This window comes from Astyanax mexicanus, chromosome 14, assembly GCF_023375975.1.
Source record: "Astyanax mexicanus isolate ESR-SI-001 chromosome 14, AstMex3_surface, whole genome shotgun sequence".
NCBI classification, from domain to species: Eukaryota; Metazoa; Chordata; class Actinopteri; order Characiformes; family Acestrorhamphidae; genus Astyanax; species Astyanax mexicanus.
In genome coordinates, this window is record NC_064421.1 from 6,536,121 (window position 1) to 6,549,083 (window position 12,963).

At 34.5% G+C, this 12,963-nt stretch overlaps 1 protein-coding gene across 1 annotated transcript in view; it reads right to left on the reverse strand.

Annotated features, from left to right (window-relative positions):
* Positions 1 to 11,113, reverse strand: part of sptlc2a (serine palmitoyltransferase, long chain base subunit 2a) — a 50,152-nt gene extending 39,039 nt beyond the window's left edge. The window contains exons 1-4 of the mRNA XM_049463641.1: positions 10,803 to 11,113; positions 4,156 to 4,350; positions 2,867 to 3,021; positions 1,050 to 1,198 (exon numbers count right to left, since the gene is read on the reverse strand). Of these exons, the coding sequence (XP_049319598.1) occupies positions 1,050 to 1,198; positions 2,867 to 3,021; positions 4,156 to 4,350; positions 10,803 to 10,967 (664 nt within the window). The 5' untranslated portion in view covers positions 10,968 to 11,113. The remainder of the gene's footprint in view (positions 1 to 1,049; positions 1,199 to 2,866; positions 3,022 to 4,155; positions 4,351 to 10,802) is intronic.
* Positions 11,114 to 12,963: the final 1,850 nt, after the last annotated feature.

A 12,963-nucleotide genomic window follows, 5' to 3' on the forward strand; every position in this document is an offset into this window, starting at 1 on the left:
GGCATGTAATATGACTGGGAGTTTTTGTATTGCTTAGTATAGAGAATATCAGCACGCTGTTAACGCTTCAAGAGAAGGAGGGTTGATAGGGTGCTGGTGAGGATTGACCTTAAAGGAATTTTGGTTGCTTTGGTTGGTGGATCACCATGTCAGTCAACTGGGGAGCTTCAAAAGTGGCAAATGTAGTCAGGGAAAAGGGTGTCTTTAGGACTTGCAAAGGGACTGCTTCTGTTATAACTCAAAGAACCATTTGTAGTACCTTTATAATAATTATTATTAGCAGTACATGTACAAAAGCTCTAAAATACGTAATGTAATATTTTGATTGATAACATTATAACTATTTTATGTCAAATGTTTGTGAACATGCACAACTTTTGGGATGAGCTGGGGATGAGCTGATCTTACTAACACCTGTCACTGAATGTAATAAAATCTTCATGGTTCTCCTCTGCTATCCTAGTAGAAATCCCTTCCTTGGTCAGTAGAGACAGTTACTCCAACAAAAGCAGGACACTCTTTTTTTTTTTTTTTTTTTAAGAAACAATGAATGAGCAGGTTTCTCAATACTTTTGCCCATATAGTGTATCTAACCTAGCTTGTTATCTGTGTGTTTCTTTCTGTGGAGTAGTGGATTGTTTGGGTAGTGTGAGCATGATAACCTACTTTTATGCGCCGACAATACTATGCAAAGAGATTGGCTGTGTTCCAAATGCATACTACATACTAATACTACTAATCATAATAATACTAGTCTAATTTTTTTTTCCAGATGTAAGTAGCTCCACCCTTTCCATTTCTGGTTGCACTAAGGAATCATAGTGTATACTTAACATTGACATTTTAAACTATACTACAAATAACACACACAAAATCTGGTTAGTATTAGTAATTATTCATTATATGCAATTGGGACACAGCCCTCATTTCACAGCTTTATAGTTTAAAAAAGAAGAAATACAGGACTGGTATTGACTGATACCAGTGATTTCAGTGTTTGTATAAAATAAAGAAAAAGCAAAATCAGGCCGCCTCTATTCAGCACATACCCATCTCCTGTCTGGTGCTGCTCACTCCGACCCCGTATTTCACAGTGACTTCTGCCGCTGCCTCAGCACACGAGCCAGTGTTCTCAGCAAAGCCCAGGTAATTATACGAGCCCATGTTGATCACGTCTTTCACCACTCTGCCCGTGTAGCTGCGAGAGAAAAGCCCAATGTTAGGCAATCACGCATGAAAGTCACATTTGCACAGCCAAACCAACCTTGCAGCTCCAGATACTAAAGCAAACGCTGCCTCTGACATTTACGGTGCTCATAAACCCAAAGCATGTTTAAACACAGATTCGAAAGTGACCCAGAGTGCAGTTTGATTTACACTGCCTCTTATCGTGAAGGTTAAAAAAAGAAAGCCTTTTATAGAAGTCACAGGATCCAGTAGAACCTGTAGGCCTCTTCTACAACCTCAAATAAGTTTCAAAACAGTACAATACCCCATTTATTTAGTACTGGTACTTTAACCCAATCGGCATCAGGCACTGTGTTTGATATAAATATCGCCCCAACACATCACCATAAACCATGCAGCTCTGGAATAAAATACTTTAAAACACTCAAAAACAACGAATTTCTTTGATTTTACCAAATTGAAAACCTCTAGAATATAATCAAGAGGAAGAAAGAGGATCACAAGCCATCAAACCAAACTGAACTGCTTGAAATTTTGCACCAGGAGCGAGTAGCATAAAAGTTATCCAAAAGCAGTGTGTAAGACTGGTGAAGGAGAACATGCCAAGATGCATGAAAACTGTGATTAAAAAAAATTCAGGGTTATTCCACCAAATATTGATTCCTGAACTCTTAAAACTTTATGAATATGAACTTGTTTTCTTTGCATTATTTGAGGTCTGAAAGCTCTGTATCTTTTTGTGTATCTCAGCCATTTCTCATTTTCTGCAAATAAATGCTCTAAATGACATTTTATGATATTTTTATTTGGAATTTGGGAGAAATGTTGTCCGTAGTTTATAAGAATAAAACAACAATGTTCATTTTACTCAAACATAAACCTATAAATAGAAAAATCAGAGAAACTGATTCCGAAACTGAAGTGGTCTCTTATTTTTTCCAGAGCTGTATATAGCTTAAGCTTGAAAGAAATCCCACAGTTTTTAAAAACTGCAGCATTATTGCTTTCTGGTGAGGATTTGTGTTTAATCAAACGTAGAAAACACTCAATTATAACTCTCATTCATAGTTTCTTTTGAAGTAACTTTCTGGGACTTGCTTACTGCTTTTGTTTCACAGTTTTCAGCACAAAAACGAGCATTCTGAAGTATAGACCAGTGTCTAAGTAGAGCTCCTCATCCAATCACAGATTCAAATTTGCCCTTTAATCGTGAACAGATTCACTGTATAAGTCAACTCTACTGTCAACCCTTTAGTATAAGTTCCTTAAAGTGTCCAAACACCACACAGATCACATGATAATTCACCAAATATCAGCAGATTTTAAAGTTCAAATGTCTCAAAAAATTTTAAACACCTTGTTTTCCTGTTTCTTCTGCTTTTTAGGAATCGAGTGAATCAAAACACTGAACAATGGGGGGGCTGATGGAGTCACTTCAAAATGTTCTATGTTTTTTTTTTTAGAGATCTTCTGGTTAGGAGAGGTTCTCCTCTCAGACAGCTCACAGACAAACTTAAGTACCAAAAAAAAAGTCAGAAACTTTATGAAAATGCTCTTATTTGAAATATATACAATAACAAGTCTCAATCTTTTATTTTATTATTAATTTATTATCTATTATTCTGTTGTTTTGGGCTTTTATCTATAACTTTTGAGGTTATGTTTACACTGTACTTACCCGAAGGTCCAGTTGTAGTCATAAGAAACCCTTTCCACAAGGTCCATTTTGTCCCCGGGAACGCTGCATATGGGCCTGTTCCAGTTGTCCCGAATCCTCATGTACAAGTTTCGTGTGTAGAAGTTCTCAAAGTCTTGATAAAGTGGGACAAAATCCTTAAGAAGGAAGGAAAAAAATAAGAGATCATATGTTCAGTCATTTAACAATATGTCTATTGTTTAGTGCAGTTTCTGGGTCAAAAGTATAAGGAAAAAAAAGAATTAATCAAAAAAAATGTAGAACAACATAAATGGAAACTTTGATCCTTTTAAATATTAATACACAGTGAAAAGAAATACGCAGTCCAGCATCCTTCCTCTTACACATTTCCTTTTTCCTCCCCTTCCTCTTGAAAATAATATAATAATTTACTGGCATTACATTTTTATTACACAATGTTCTCACACCTTATAACAAAACAAATAAAGAGTCATGGACTTCTTTGTTGTTTTCTTTGATGTACTATGACTTTAAAAGATAATATGTAGTAAAATGTACATTTCTTTTAAATACAGGCAATAGTGTATAACAGCACTGCCACTCAAAAGCCTTGTACAGTATATGGATAATATATTGGGACATATATTCATTTAGTTATTGTTACTCGTAAAATGTAGGGTATTAAATAGAGATTATCCTACTGTTTTTTAAGTGTCTCTACTGTTCAGGGAAGGCTTTCTACTAGATTTTGAAGCATTGCTGTGAGGATTTGATTGCACTTAATAAAAAAAAAAAAATTAAATTGATCCTCTTACTTATCCCAAAAGTACTAGGGATACGTACTGTTCCACTGCTCCACAGCACTTCATGCTTCCCTCTGCTGACAACTTTTATGGAGATGCGGATTTCATTTTCCAGCAGGACTTGGCACACTGCCAAAAGTACCAATTCATCTTATATCATATTAAAATTTATAATTTATAAGATACTTTTTTGGGGATTTTCATTGGCTGTTAGACATAATCATCAACAAAAAATAAAAAATAAACACTTAAAATAGATCACTCTGTGTGTAATACATCTATATAATAGATGAGTTTCACGTTTTGAACTAAAGTAACTTCTCAAAGGTAATCTAATTTTCTGAAATGCACTAGTATTTGGACAAAGTGTATCTCTATGTTCCCATTTTTCTTTTTACTTTTAACATATTAATCTAACAGTTGTTATTTACACTGTGTCCACATAAAATTCTTCAAAATAACTTTCATTAAAAGTAAAAAAAAAGTAGGGAAATATATGACATGTACCTTCTGTTCCTCTCTTTCTCTGGCGATGTGACATTTTTCGATCTTCCACTGCCTCATAAAGTCCCTCAGGTAGCCGAAGATGGTGAGGATGCCGTAGCCCATGTACGTGAGCACAGCAACCAACATGGGCGTCTCTTCAAACGACTCATAAAACGGCCTGCTATATAATCCTCCATTGCACGCGCTGTGGTGAACCTGTAGACCAAACATTTCAAACATTTTAAACAGGAATTTTATCTGTTTTCCAGACCACTGAACTGAACGTGACCTGCAACATTCTTTAACTTGTGTGATAACAGAAACACATGGCAAATGAATCATAAATATTGATATGTATTTAAAATGTATATATCACATCTGCTCCATGTGGATGGGACATGGAAATTAGGGCTACTGCACAATATATACTACACTAGCGATCAATCAATATATCAGCCAGCCGATTAATCAGGTTGATTATTGCCAATTTTTTGATAATCGGTAATTTCTGGCCGATTTTTGTGCGGACAAGGGCGATTATTTAATTAATGCCTCAGGCTCTGCTCCTGTAATGTCACTGATTGTCTGAGGTAAGATAACGTTGTAATTTTGAGATGTCAGTATTTTACCCATATTCTGTGTTTGTTTTAAATAAACTGTAAAAGAGGTTTCATTGCCTCTTCTTTTCTTACAGTGTCTTTTCTAAAGTGTCTCAAATATACAATGTTTGAGCCATTGGAATTAAAGTCAGTTCAAAGTACTAAACTATTTTAATAGTGTGATTTCAGATAGCTAAAATGTGTATCATTATTATTGTGAATAAATGGGGAAAAAATCCATGCTAAAATCAGTTGTGACAAAAATTCAATACTGGCTTTATATATCGGCCATCGGTCACTTGCGATCTCTAAATATCGGCATCAGCATTGGCAATTAAAAAAACAATAGCAGTCAATCACTAGTACACGCACAATAGTCTCATTGTAGGATTTGCTATATTTCATGCAACGTTACATTTTTAAAGCTTTCTTGCTGCTTTATACAAAAAAAATAGCACTGGTAATATTTTACATTTAATATCTACCAGATTACAGATGGAGTCTACCCAATATCAATTAATATAGTGCAATTATTGATACACAGATTATTGCATTATTAATATTATGACATTATCTTTTAGATCACTAACTTTTAGCTAAATGTATTGTTATTACTTTTATGTTATAATATTTGTTCCTAATATAGTGCAACCCTAATGAAAATAGATTAATTTCTAGCGTAATGACACCCAACAGAGAATAGTCTTGTTCAAATTATGCTTTTAAAACATTTTGCATTTATAGGTAGCAATGTGTTGGCTTTATTTCATCATTCATGGTTAGTTAATTACTATTTAAATATACAAAAGCATTGGTGGATATGATAAAAATATATAAACCTTCATCATATTTTCAGACAGACAAAATGCATTAGTAGCTAATTAAATACTACAGTTATTTAAAATACAGTGATTTTTGTTTAATTCCTCTTTAAATTGTGCAAATTGTGCTACACGTCACCCAGTTAAACAAGATGAAAATTATTATTTTTTTTAAGCACAGATAAAATCTGAAATATATATTCCAAGGTGAGTATTAATTAATCACAAAAGAACATTTATCATGATCCAAAAAAAAATTACAATATTAAAATGATGCCCAGCTCTAGGGTACAGCATGCTGTGTTTTTAGTACAACTACAACAAAAGAAAGCAATACTTTTACATTCTTTTTTATATAAAATATTGATATTTCTCTTAAGCATATCAATACGATTTTTTCATACGAGATTGTCATATCGCCCAGCCCTACTACAAAGCACAAGCAGCTTCTCAAGTGGTTCAAAAGTCAATGGAGCAGCAATATGGCCTGCCATCTAGTAAAACTTTACTGATTAATCCAGCCGTATATACCCTGCACAAGAATCTCAGCTCTCTACTCTACTCTGCGTATTTAATTACTGCAGCTTTCTGTGAAATCTGAATTCACGCGCTGGTTAAACATGTGTAAGGTATAAGCACAAAACAATGGCACGTGTCTTTCCATTCAAATTAAGCCAGTAATGTAAAACCACATGTCTCACAGTCACACGTGACAAGTCATGCCCCTAACAAATACCAGACTAGGGCAAAGAGACGCCTGTGTGAACTGCAGTCAGTCTCCTGATCAGTTACAACGCAAAGAAACACTCACTTTTAGAGATTGTTAATATCTTCGCAAGCAGATATGGACAAGAAATTCATGGATTTCACCTTAAACCAAATTAAACTAGCATTACAGAGGAATATAACATCTCTATAGATCTTTAAAGGTAGTGAAATGAATAAAAACCAAAATACAGTGCTATTCATGATTCATTATTCATTAATGAACATCAGCTTCCAATATTTGTACTCATTTAATATTTGTACGCATCTTCTCAATGCAATATATATATTTTTACAACTACTATATGGATAATGAAACAAATACAATTTTAGTTACAACCTACTTCTACATATAAACTCATATATAGCCATTTATTATAGAAATACTATTATTATTATATGTGACAGATATGACTATCAAATAAATCTCTTTTATTGGTGTAGTTTGCCCAGTTATGGAATGAAACTTCAATTTTTATGTCTTTTTTTATACTGAGTCAGTTTTTATTATAGTTTGACGATCCCCTGATCACACACATCTACTAAACCTGGTGATAATTAGTTCAGCTAAACCAGGTGTGTTTGATCAGAGGTATCACCAAACTGTGCTGGATACCAGCCCTCTGGGAAATGAAGAACCCTGGTGTAAAGGAATGTATTTGTGGAATTATATGATGAATAAAAACATTTACAGTTATGTTTGGCTAATGCTCTTATCAACAGAAAATATAGAGTTAGGACATAGTAGAAATGTAAAGCAGAGCATATATTGTACCAGAATTAATTGCGATAAATTAATTTATTGTCATTTAAAGGACTATTTAATGCCACTGACATTAAAAGAGCAATATATAAATACAATACATTTATTACAAATATTTAGATATAACAATTATAATATAAAATGCTTAAAATACAATACATTTTAAAAAGAAGTCCACACTCATTTATTCAAATAAGCAATATTAAGGCCAGCTAAAATGAAAGAGGTTATATCTACTCATTGTAAGCTAGGTTGATTATTGATGTCATTTCTGTGACAGGCCTATATATAATAAGTAATATATTTATATTTAAATGACTCATCAAACTGCACTGGATTACGTTGTTTGAGTTGTGAAATAAAGTAAAGTAGTCATGATGCCCCTTTAATTATCATGTTTCTAAAACTATTCCAACCCTATTTACACAAACAACCCATTAAATTTATTTTTTGAAATTAAATTTTATACATATTTTAGCTGCAATATTAGGCGAATATATCAATATTTATCTTTTTTAATTATTCAGCACAAATTTGTAATTCTGTCTTGCTAATACAAGTTTAAATCTTCTTATAAATATTAATGAGATACTGCCAAACATGCATGAGTGACCAAGTCCTTATGCCCAACAGTAGCAGTTAATATAAACAAAGCCACTGCCTTACCTCAGGCCTACTTCAGAAAGCTACCCAACAGCCCTGCCAAGCTGGACAAACATGTTTTAACACCATGTGATAGATACAGCTGATTAAAACAGACAATAGAAGAAACAGACTACCCCTAGCCCATGTCTATAGACAACTTTTACACCTGCAGTTCAGGTGTTAAGCAATGCAACAGAGTTTTAAATGGGTGAATCAAAGGGAGACTGAACAATTTAGCTATGCAAAGTTAATTTTCAGAAATCGATTTACTGCGTTCTAATATCTTCAGTATTACAATATTTTTTACTCTATTTAACGTACATGTTATGACATGCACCTCCCCAGAAATGTATTTACGTACTACGGTGTCACAGGTGCAGTAGCTGTGATTGGTCCACATGTACCTGCCTACACATTCAAATGTTTGCGGTTTAAACACACAAGCATAAACGCACACAGCGGTTTAGGCCTCATGCACAGGCTACACTATAGATAACATGCTGACTCGACACATAGGTATCCTTCCTAAACCATCCTTTAGGGTTCCTCCCCTTTGACGACCTGGAAAAACATCCTGCTAACGGCAACCATGCACTTCCATTTCAAACTCAAACTTTCCTTTTAGTTTTGATGCAGTTTTATATATATTTTGAGGAAAATAGCAGGTGCCATTTATTTTTGTCTACCCGTATGTTAGTTATGGTAGTTTTGGGTTTGTGTAATTTTTGATTCCCTTGTTCTCAAGTATAGTTTCCCAAATTGTGTAAAAATTGTGTCATCCTGGTTTAAGAAATCTGAATGTGGGAAAGAGACCCCTGGGCTTTATAATCAAAAAAGCTAAAAAAAAAACAACATGCTGAACTATAAACCATCCTTTAGGCTTCCTCTAATTTAATGACCTGGAAAAGCATCCTGCTCAAATCAATCCAGCACTTCCATTTCACAATGTGATCCATTTTAATTTTGTTGCAGTTTTCATATATGTTTAGAGCAAAAGTAGGTGGTAAGTCAAATCTAACAGGGAGTTGTGTTAGTTTTGCGTATTTTTAATTCCTTTGATCTCAGGTTTAATAGAGTGGTGTAATTTTGGCATATGCTCACTCCTTGAAATTTTATTTTCCATGTTGTGTCAACAAAATCATCCTGGTTATAAAATATGTATAGTGTACAGTGTTCAGTGTTTGGTCTAGGGAGAGAGGGTGGTGCCCAACCCTCCTTCTGGATACTGTATCTCTCACCTTGCGTACTTGTTCTTTCCCAACCCTGATCAAACATACACACACACACACACACACCTGACCCACCCATCTAGATGGGAGGAGAAAGCAGATCTTACACTAATGTTTGAATGGCTTCTGAACTCCCTCCTGAACACCCCCTCACCCAACCGTAGGAGGTTCTGAAACAGATGAGGAGAACTGGTGGTGGAGAGCTAGCTAAGATGTTTCTTTTGTATGTATTTAGAAGATATATCTTACAGTTATTTAACTTGTTTTACAGTTATTTATCTTGTTATCTAGTTAGCTAGGTAACTGAGGTCGGACAGAAGTTCAAAAAGCGTAAACTATTCCCTTATCAAACACAGATCTCTGTTAACAGGACTTAACCCAGAAATTAAACCACCTGTAAAAGCTTATTATCATCTATATAGCTAGTTAACTAACTAACTAGGTTAGAAATATCAGTTAGAAAGCTGCTCCTGAAGAACAGAAGTTCAGAAACAAGAAACTATTCATTTAATCCTTAAACAAAAATCTAATACCAGTGACACAGTATAGCTAATTAATCACTAATCCACTTCTCCTATATAACTGCAGTAATATTATCTATGTTTAAGGATTAAAGGAATTGTTTCTTCTTTCTGAACTTCTGTTCTTCAGGAACAGCCTTTTAACATATTTTCTTACCTAGTTAGTTAGTAAACTAGCTATATAGGTAAAAAAAAATGGGCTATTACAGGTGGTTTAACTTCTGTTTTAGGTCCTGTAAACAGAGATCTGTGTTTGATTATAGGAATAATGTGCTATTTCTAAACTTCAGATCTTCAGGAACAGCCTTCAAGTAGATTTTTCCAACCAAGTTAGTTAGTTAGTAAACTAGCAATATAGGTGAAAATAAACTTTTACAGGTGGTTTACTTCTGGGTTAACTCCTGCTAGAGGTCTGTGTTTAAGGAATACATTAATAATTTCCAATTTCTGAACTTCTGTTCTTCAGGATTAGCATTCTAACTGATGTTTCTAGTAATATAGTATGGCTAATTGATCACTAATCCACTTTTCCTATAAAACTACAGTTATAGCTACACTTCTCTTAACTCCTGCTAGAGATCTGTGTTTAAGGATTATAGAAATAGTTTCTTATTTCTGAACTTCTGTTCTTCAGGAACAGCCTTCTACCAGTAACTGTTATATAGGACAAATGGATTAGTGATTAATTAGCTATACTGTATTATTAAGTTAGTTAGGTAAGTAGGGTATGTTAACTGAAACTCTGATAACCAGGAAGATCTCTAGCAGGAGTTAAGAGAAGTGTAGCTATAACTGTAGTTACATAGGTGAAGTGGATTAGTGATTAATTAGCTATACTGTATTATACTGTATTATTGAGTTAGTTAGGTAAGTAGGGTAGTAGGGGTGGGCGATATGGCTCTAAAATAATATCATGATATTTCAGGGTATTTTTGCGATAACGTTATACTTGGCGATATAGGAAAACTAAAATAATCCATTCATTTCAGGAATATAGTATAATAGTATAACAGAATAATCATAATGTGGCAAAATTATACAATAAATACACCTAAAGCTTCACAGTAAATAATAATAGACTACTTTTAATTACGATATGGATTTTTAATATCACGATATTTCTGTGTCACGATATATTGTATACGATATAATATTGCCCACTCCTATAGGGTAGGTTAACTGAAACTCTGGTAACTAGGAAGTGTGTTTAGCTAGTTAGCTATCCAGGCTAAACACCGCTAAGCTAGTTAGTAAACCTATCTATAAACATAAAGCTACATGTTTGAGGACCCACACACACTTATCCAGGTATCCAGCCTGCTCACCTTCTCCTCCGCGTAGCTGCTGGGCTTCTTGTGGTGGTGCTTCTGGTTCTTCACCCAGCCGTTCCTCCCCACTTTCAGCCCGTTCGCCGCGCCGTGCCCCGGACCGCCGTTCGCCTCCCTGATCGCTGAGCTCTCCGTCATGCTTGTCTTCGACCCAAAGCGCATGCGATCACATACATGAAGCGCGTGCGGGAAGCGGGGGCGATGGTGGGCGATAGGTAGAGCGGTAACCGGGCAATAACACGATCTGCCCTCCCAGAGAAACCCCCAACAGCCCAACAACCACCACCACAGCGACCAGGAACCTGAAATTCCACCCGCTGCATACCGGAAATCAACGCCCATGGAAACCACACCCAGCCAATCGCTGAGCTCCGTTTAGCATAGTGGGCGTTGTAAAGCGTTTGACGCAACCTCAACCAATGGCCACGATCTGTTTTTAATAGGGGGCGTGACTCCCGTGGCCTTCTGGTTTCAGTCATACCAGAGTCATAAGTTCCATTATAATACATTGTATATCCAAAGGTGAATCTTTCATTGCCCACATTAAAAGTGAACGATTGTAATTTACTTTACATTAAGTGTAATAATACGACTATCATTACATTACATTACATTACATTTACATTTGGCAGACGCTTTTGTCCAAAGCGACTTACAATAGTGAAGTACAAAAGTAATAGAAGTTAAAAGGTAAAAAACATCTTTAGATAGGGCCTTAAGGAAGTCAAAGGGAATAATGGGATAGAGGAGTAGAGGAGAAACGAAACGAGGTTAGAAGTACATTATCAATGATGGTTTGAGACAAAATATTTACTGTAAATATAATATAAATTCTTTAAAATAACTTCCTAATACATATGATAAAAATATGAAATTATATATAGCTCACTTCAGATTTGCCAAATGGCCCATATCTCCTAAAGTGAAAGATTTTTTAAAATAATAAATAACCTGTAGCCCCTTTTCTTAAGAGAAGATTTAAATTTGAAGTTGATTTATGTGACTTTTGTCAGAAGTCAGAAGATGAATCTCTGAAACATTTGTTTGTTTTTTTTATGTCAATATTCACAGATTTTTTTTTTGGACGGACATTAGAAATTGGATTAATATCAAACTCAGCTTCCCTTCTTTTGATGTAGGTGATATTTTATTTATACTTATTTTTATATAGTATTTAAAAATATATATTTATTCATTTATTTATTAATAAAAATACATTTATCAACAAAATTAATATACATTAAATTCAGCAGGTAACATCCAGCTAAGATCCACTGTCTTGACAAAGGGCGTTGCACAAACTTTTACAATTTTTGTTATACATATTTTATGATGTATAGCTTAAATTCCATGTTAAACTCATATTTAAAATAAAATAAATATAACTGAATGAATGATCTCTTGGGTTGCCTCTGTCGTTACCACCAATAGGAGCCCTATATTTTGCAGAAAGGGCGTGGCCGAACCGGCACGACATTCCTGAGCCAATGAAAGCGCTACTTTTGAACGCTGGGCGTTTCTACAGAGTTTCAGTCCAGTGAGATGAACTCTAGTAACCCCCAGGTAGAAATGTGCGGCGTTTCCTCTCCAGGCTTAACTGAAGCCTGAAGCAAAGGGACATGTGATCTTCCTACAGACTCAGGTGTGTCTGAAATCCTCAGGGTGGTAGATTAGATCTCCAGGTCCAGAAATAAACACTTAGCCCTGTCCTATTAGTCCTAAAGCTAAAGAAATACACGCTTTAAAAAATACAACAGTACAGCAGTATACCCTGTCAATTACTTACTACATAAAAGATTTACATATCAGACAGGCTCATGCAGTTTCTGTGATGGAGAGACTGAAGAGTCTATTGAACATGTATTTGTTAAATTAAATTACAGTTGTGTTAAATTACAGTAATTTATTTATTTATAAATAACTTACTAAGTTATTTATTTATTTATTTATTTATTTATTTACTTTGATCTGATATTCATTACTGGATTTCAGAAAAAAATTAATGACAAACCAAATTGTACTTACAATGACATACTTTTTATCATATGGGCTGAAATAAAAACTACAAACATTTCAGATTTAGTTAATCTATTTATTATTTTGGGTAAATGTCATATTCTGCATATTCTTTACCTGTTTATACATGATTTTGCATGCT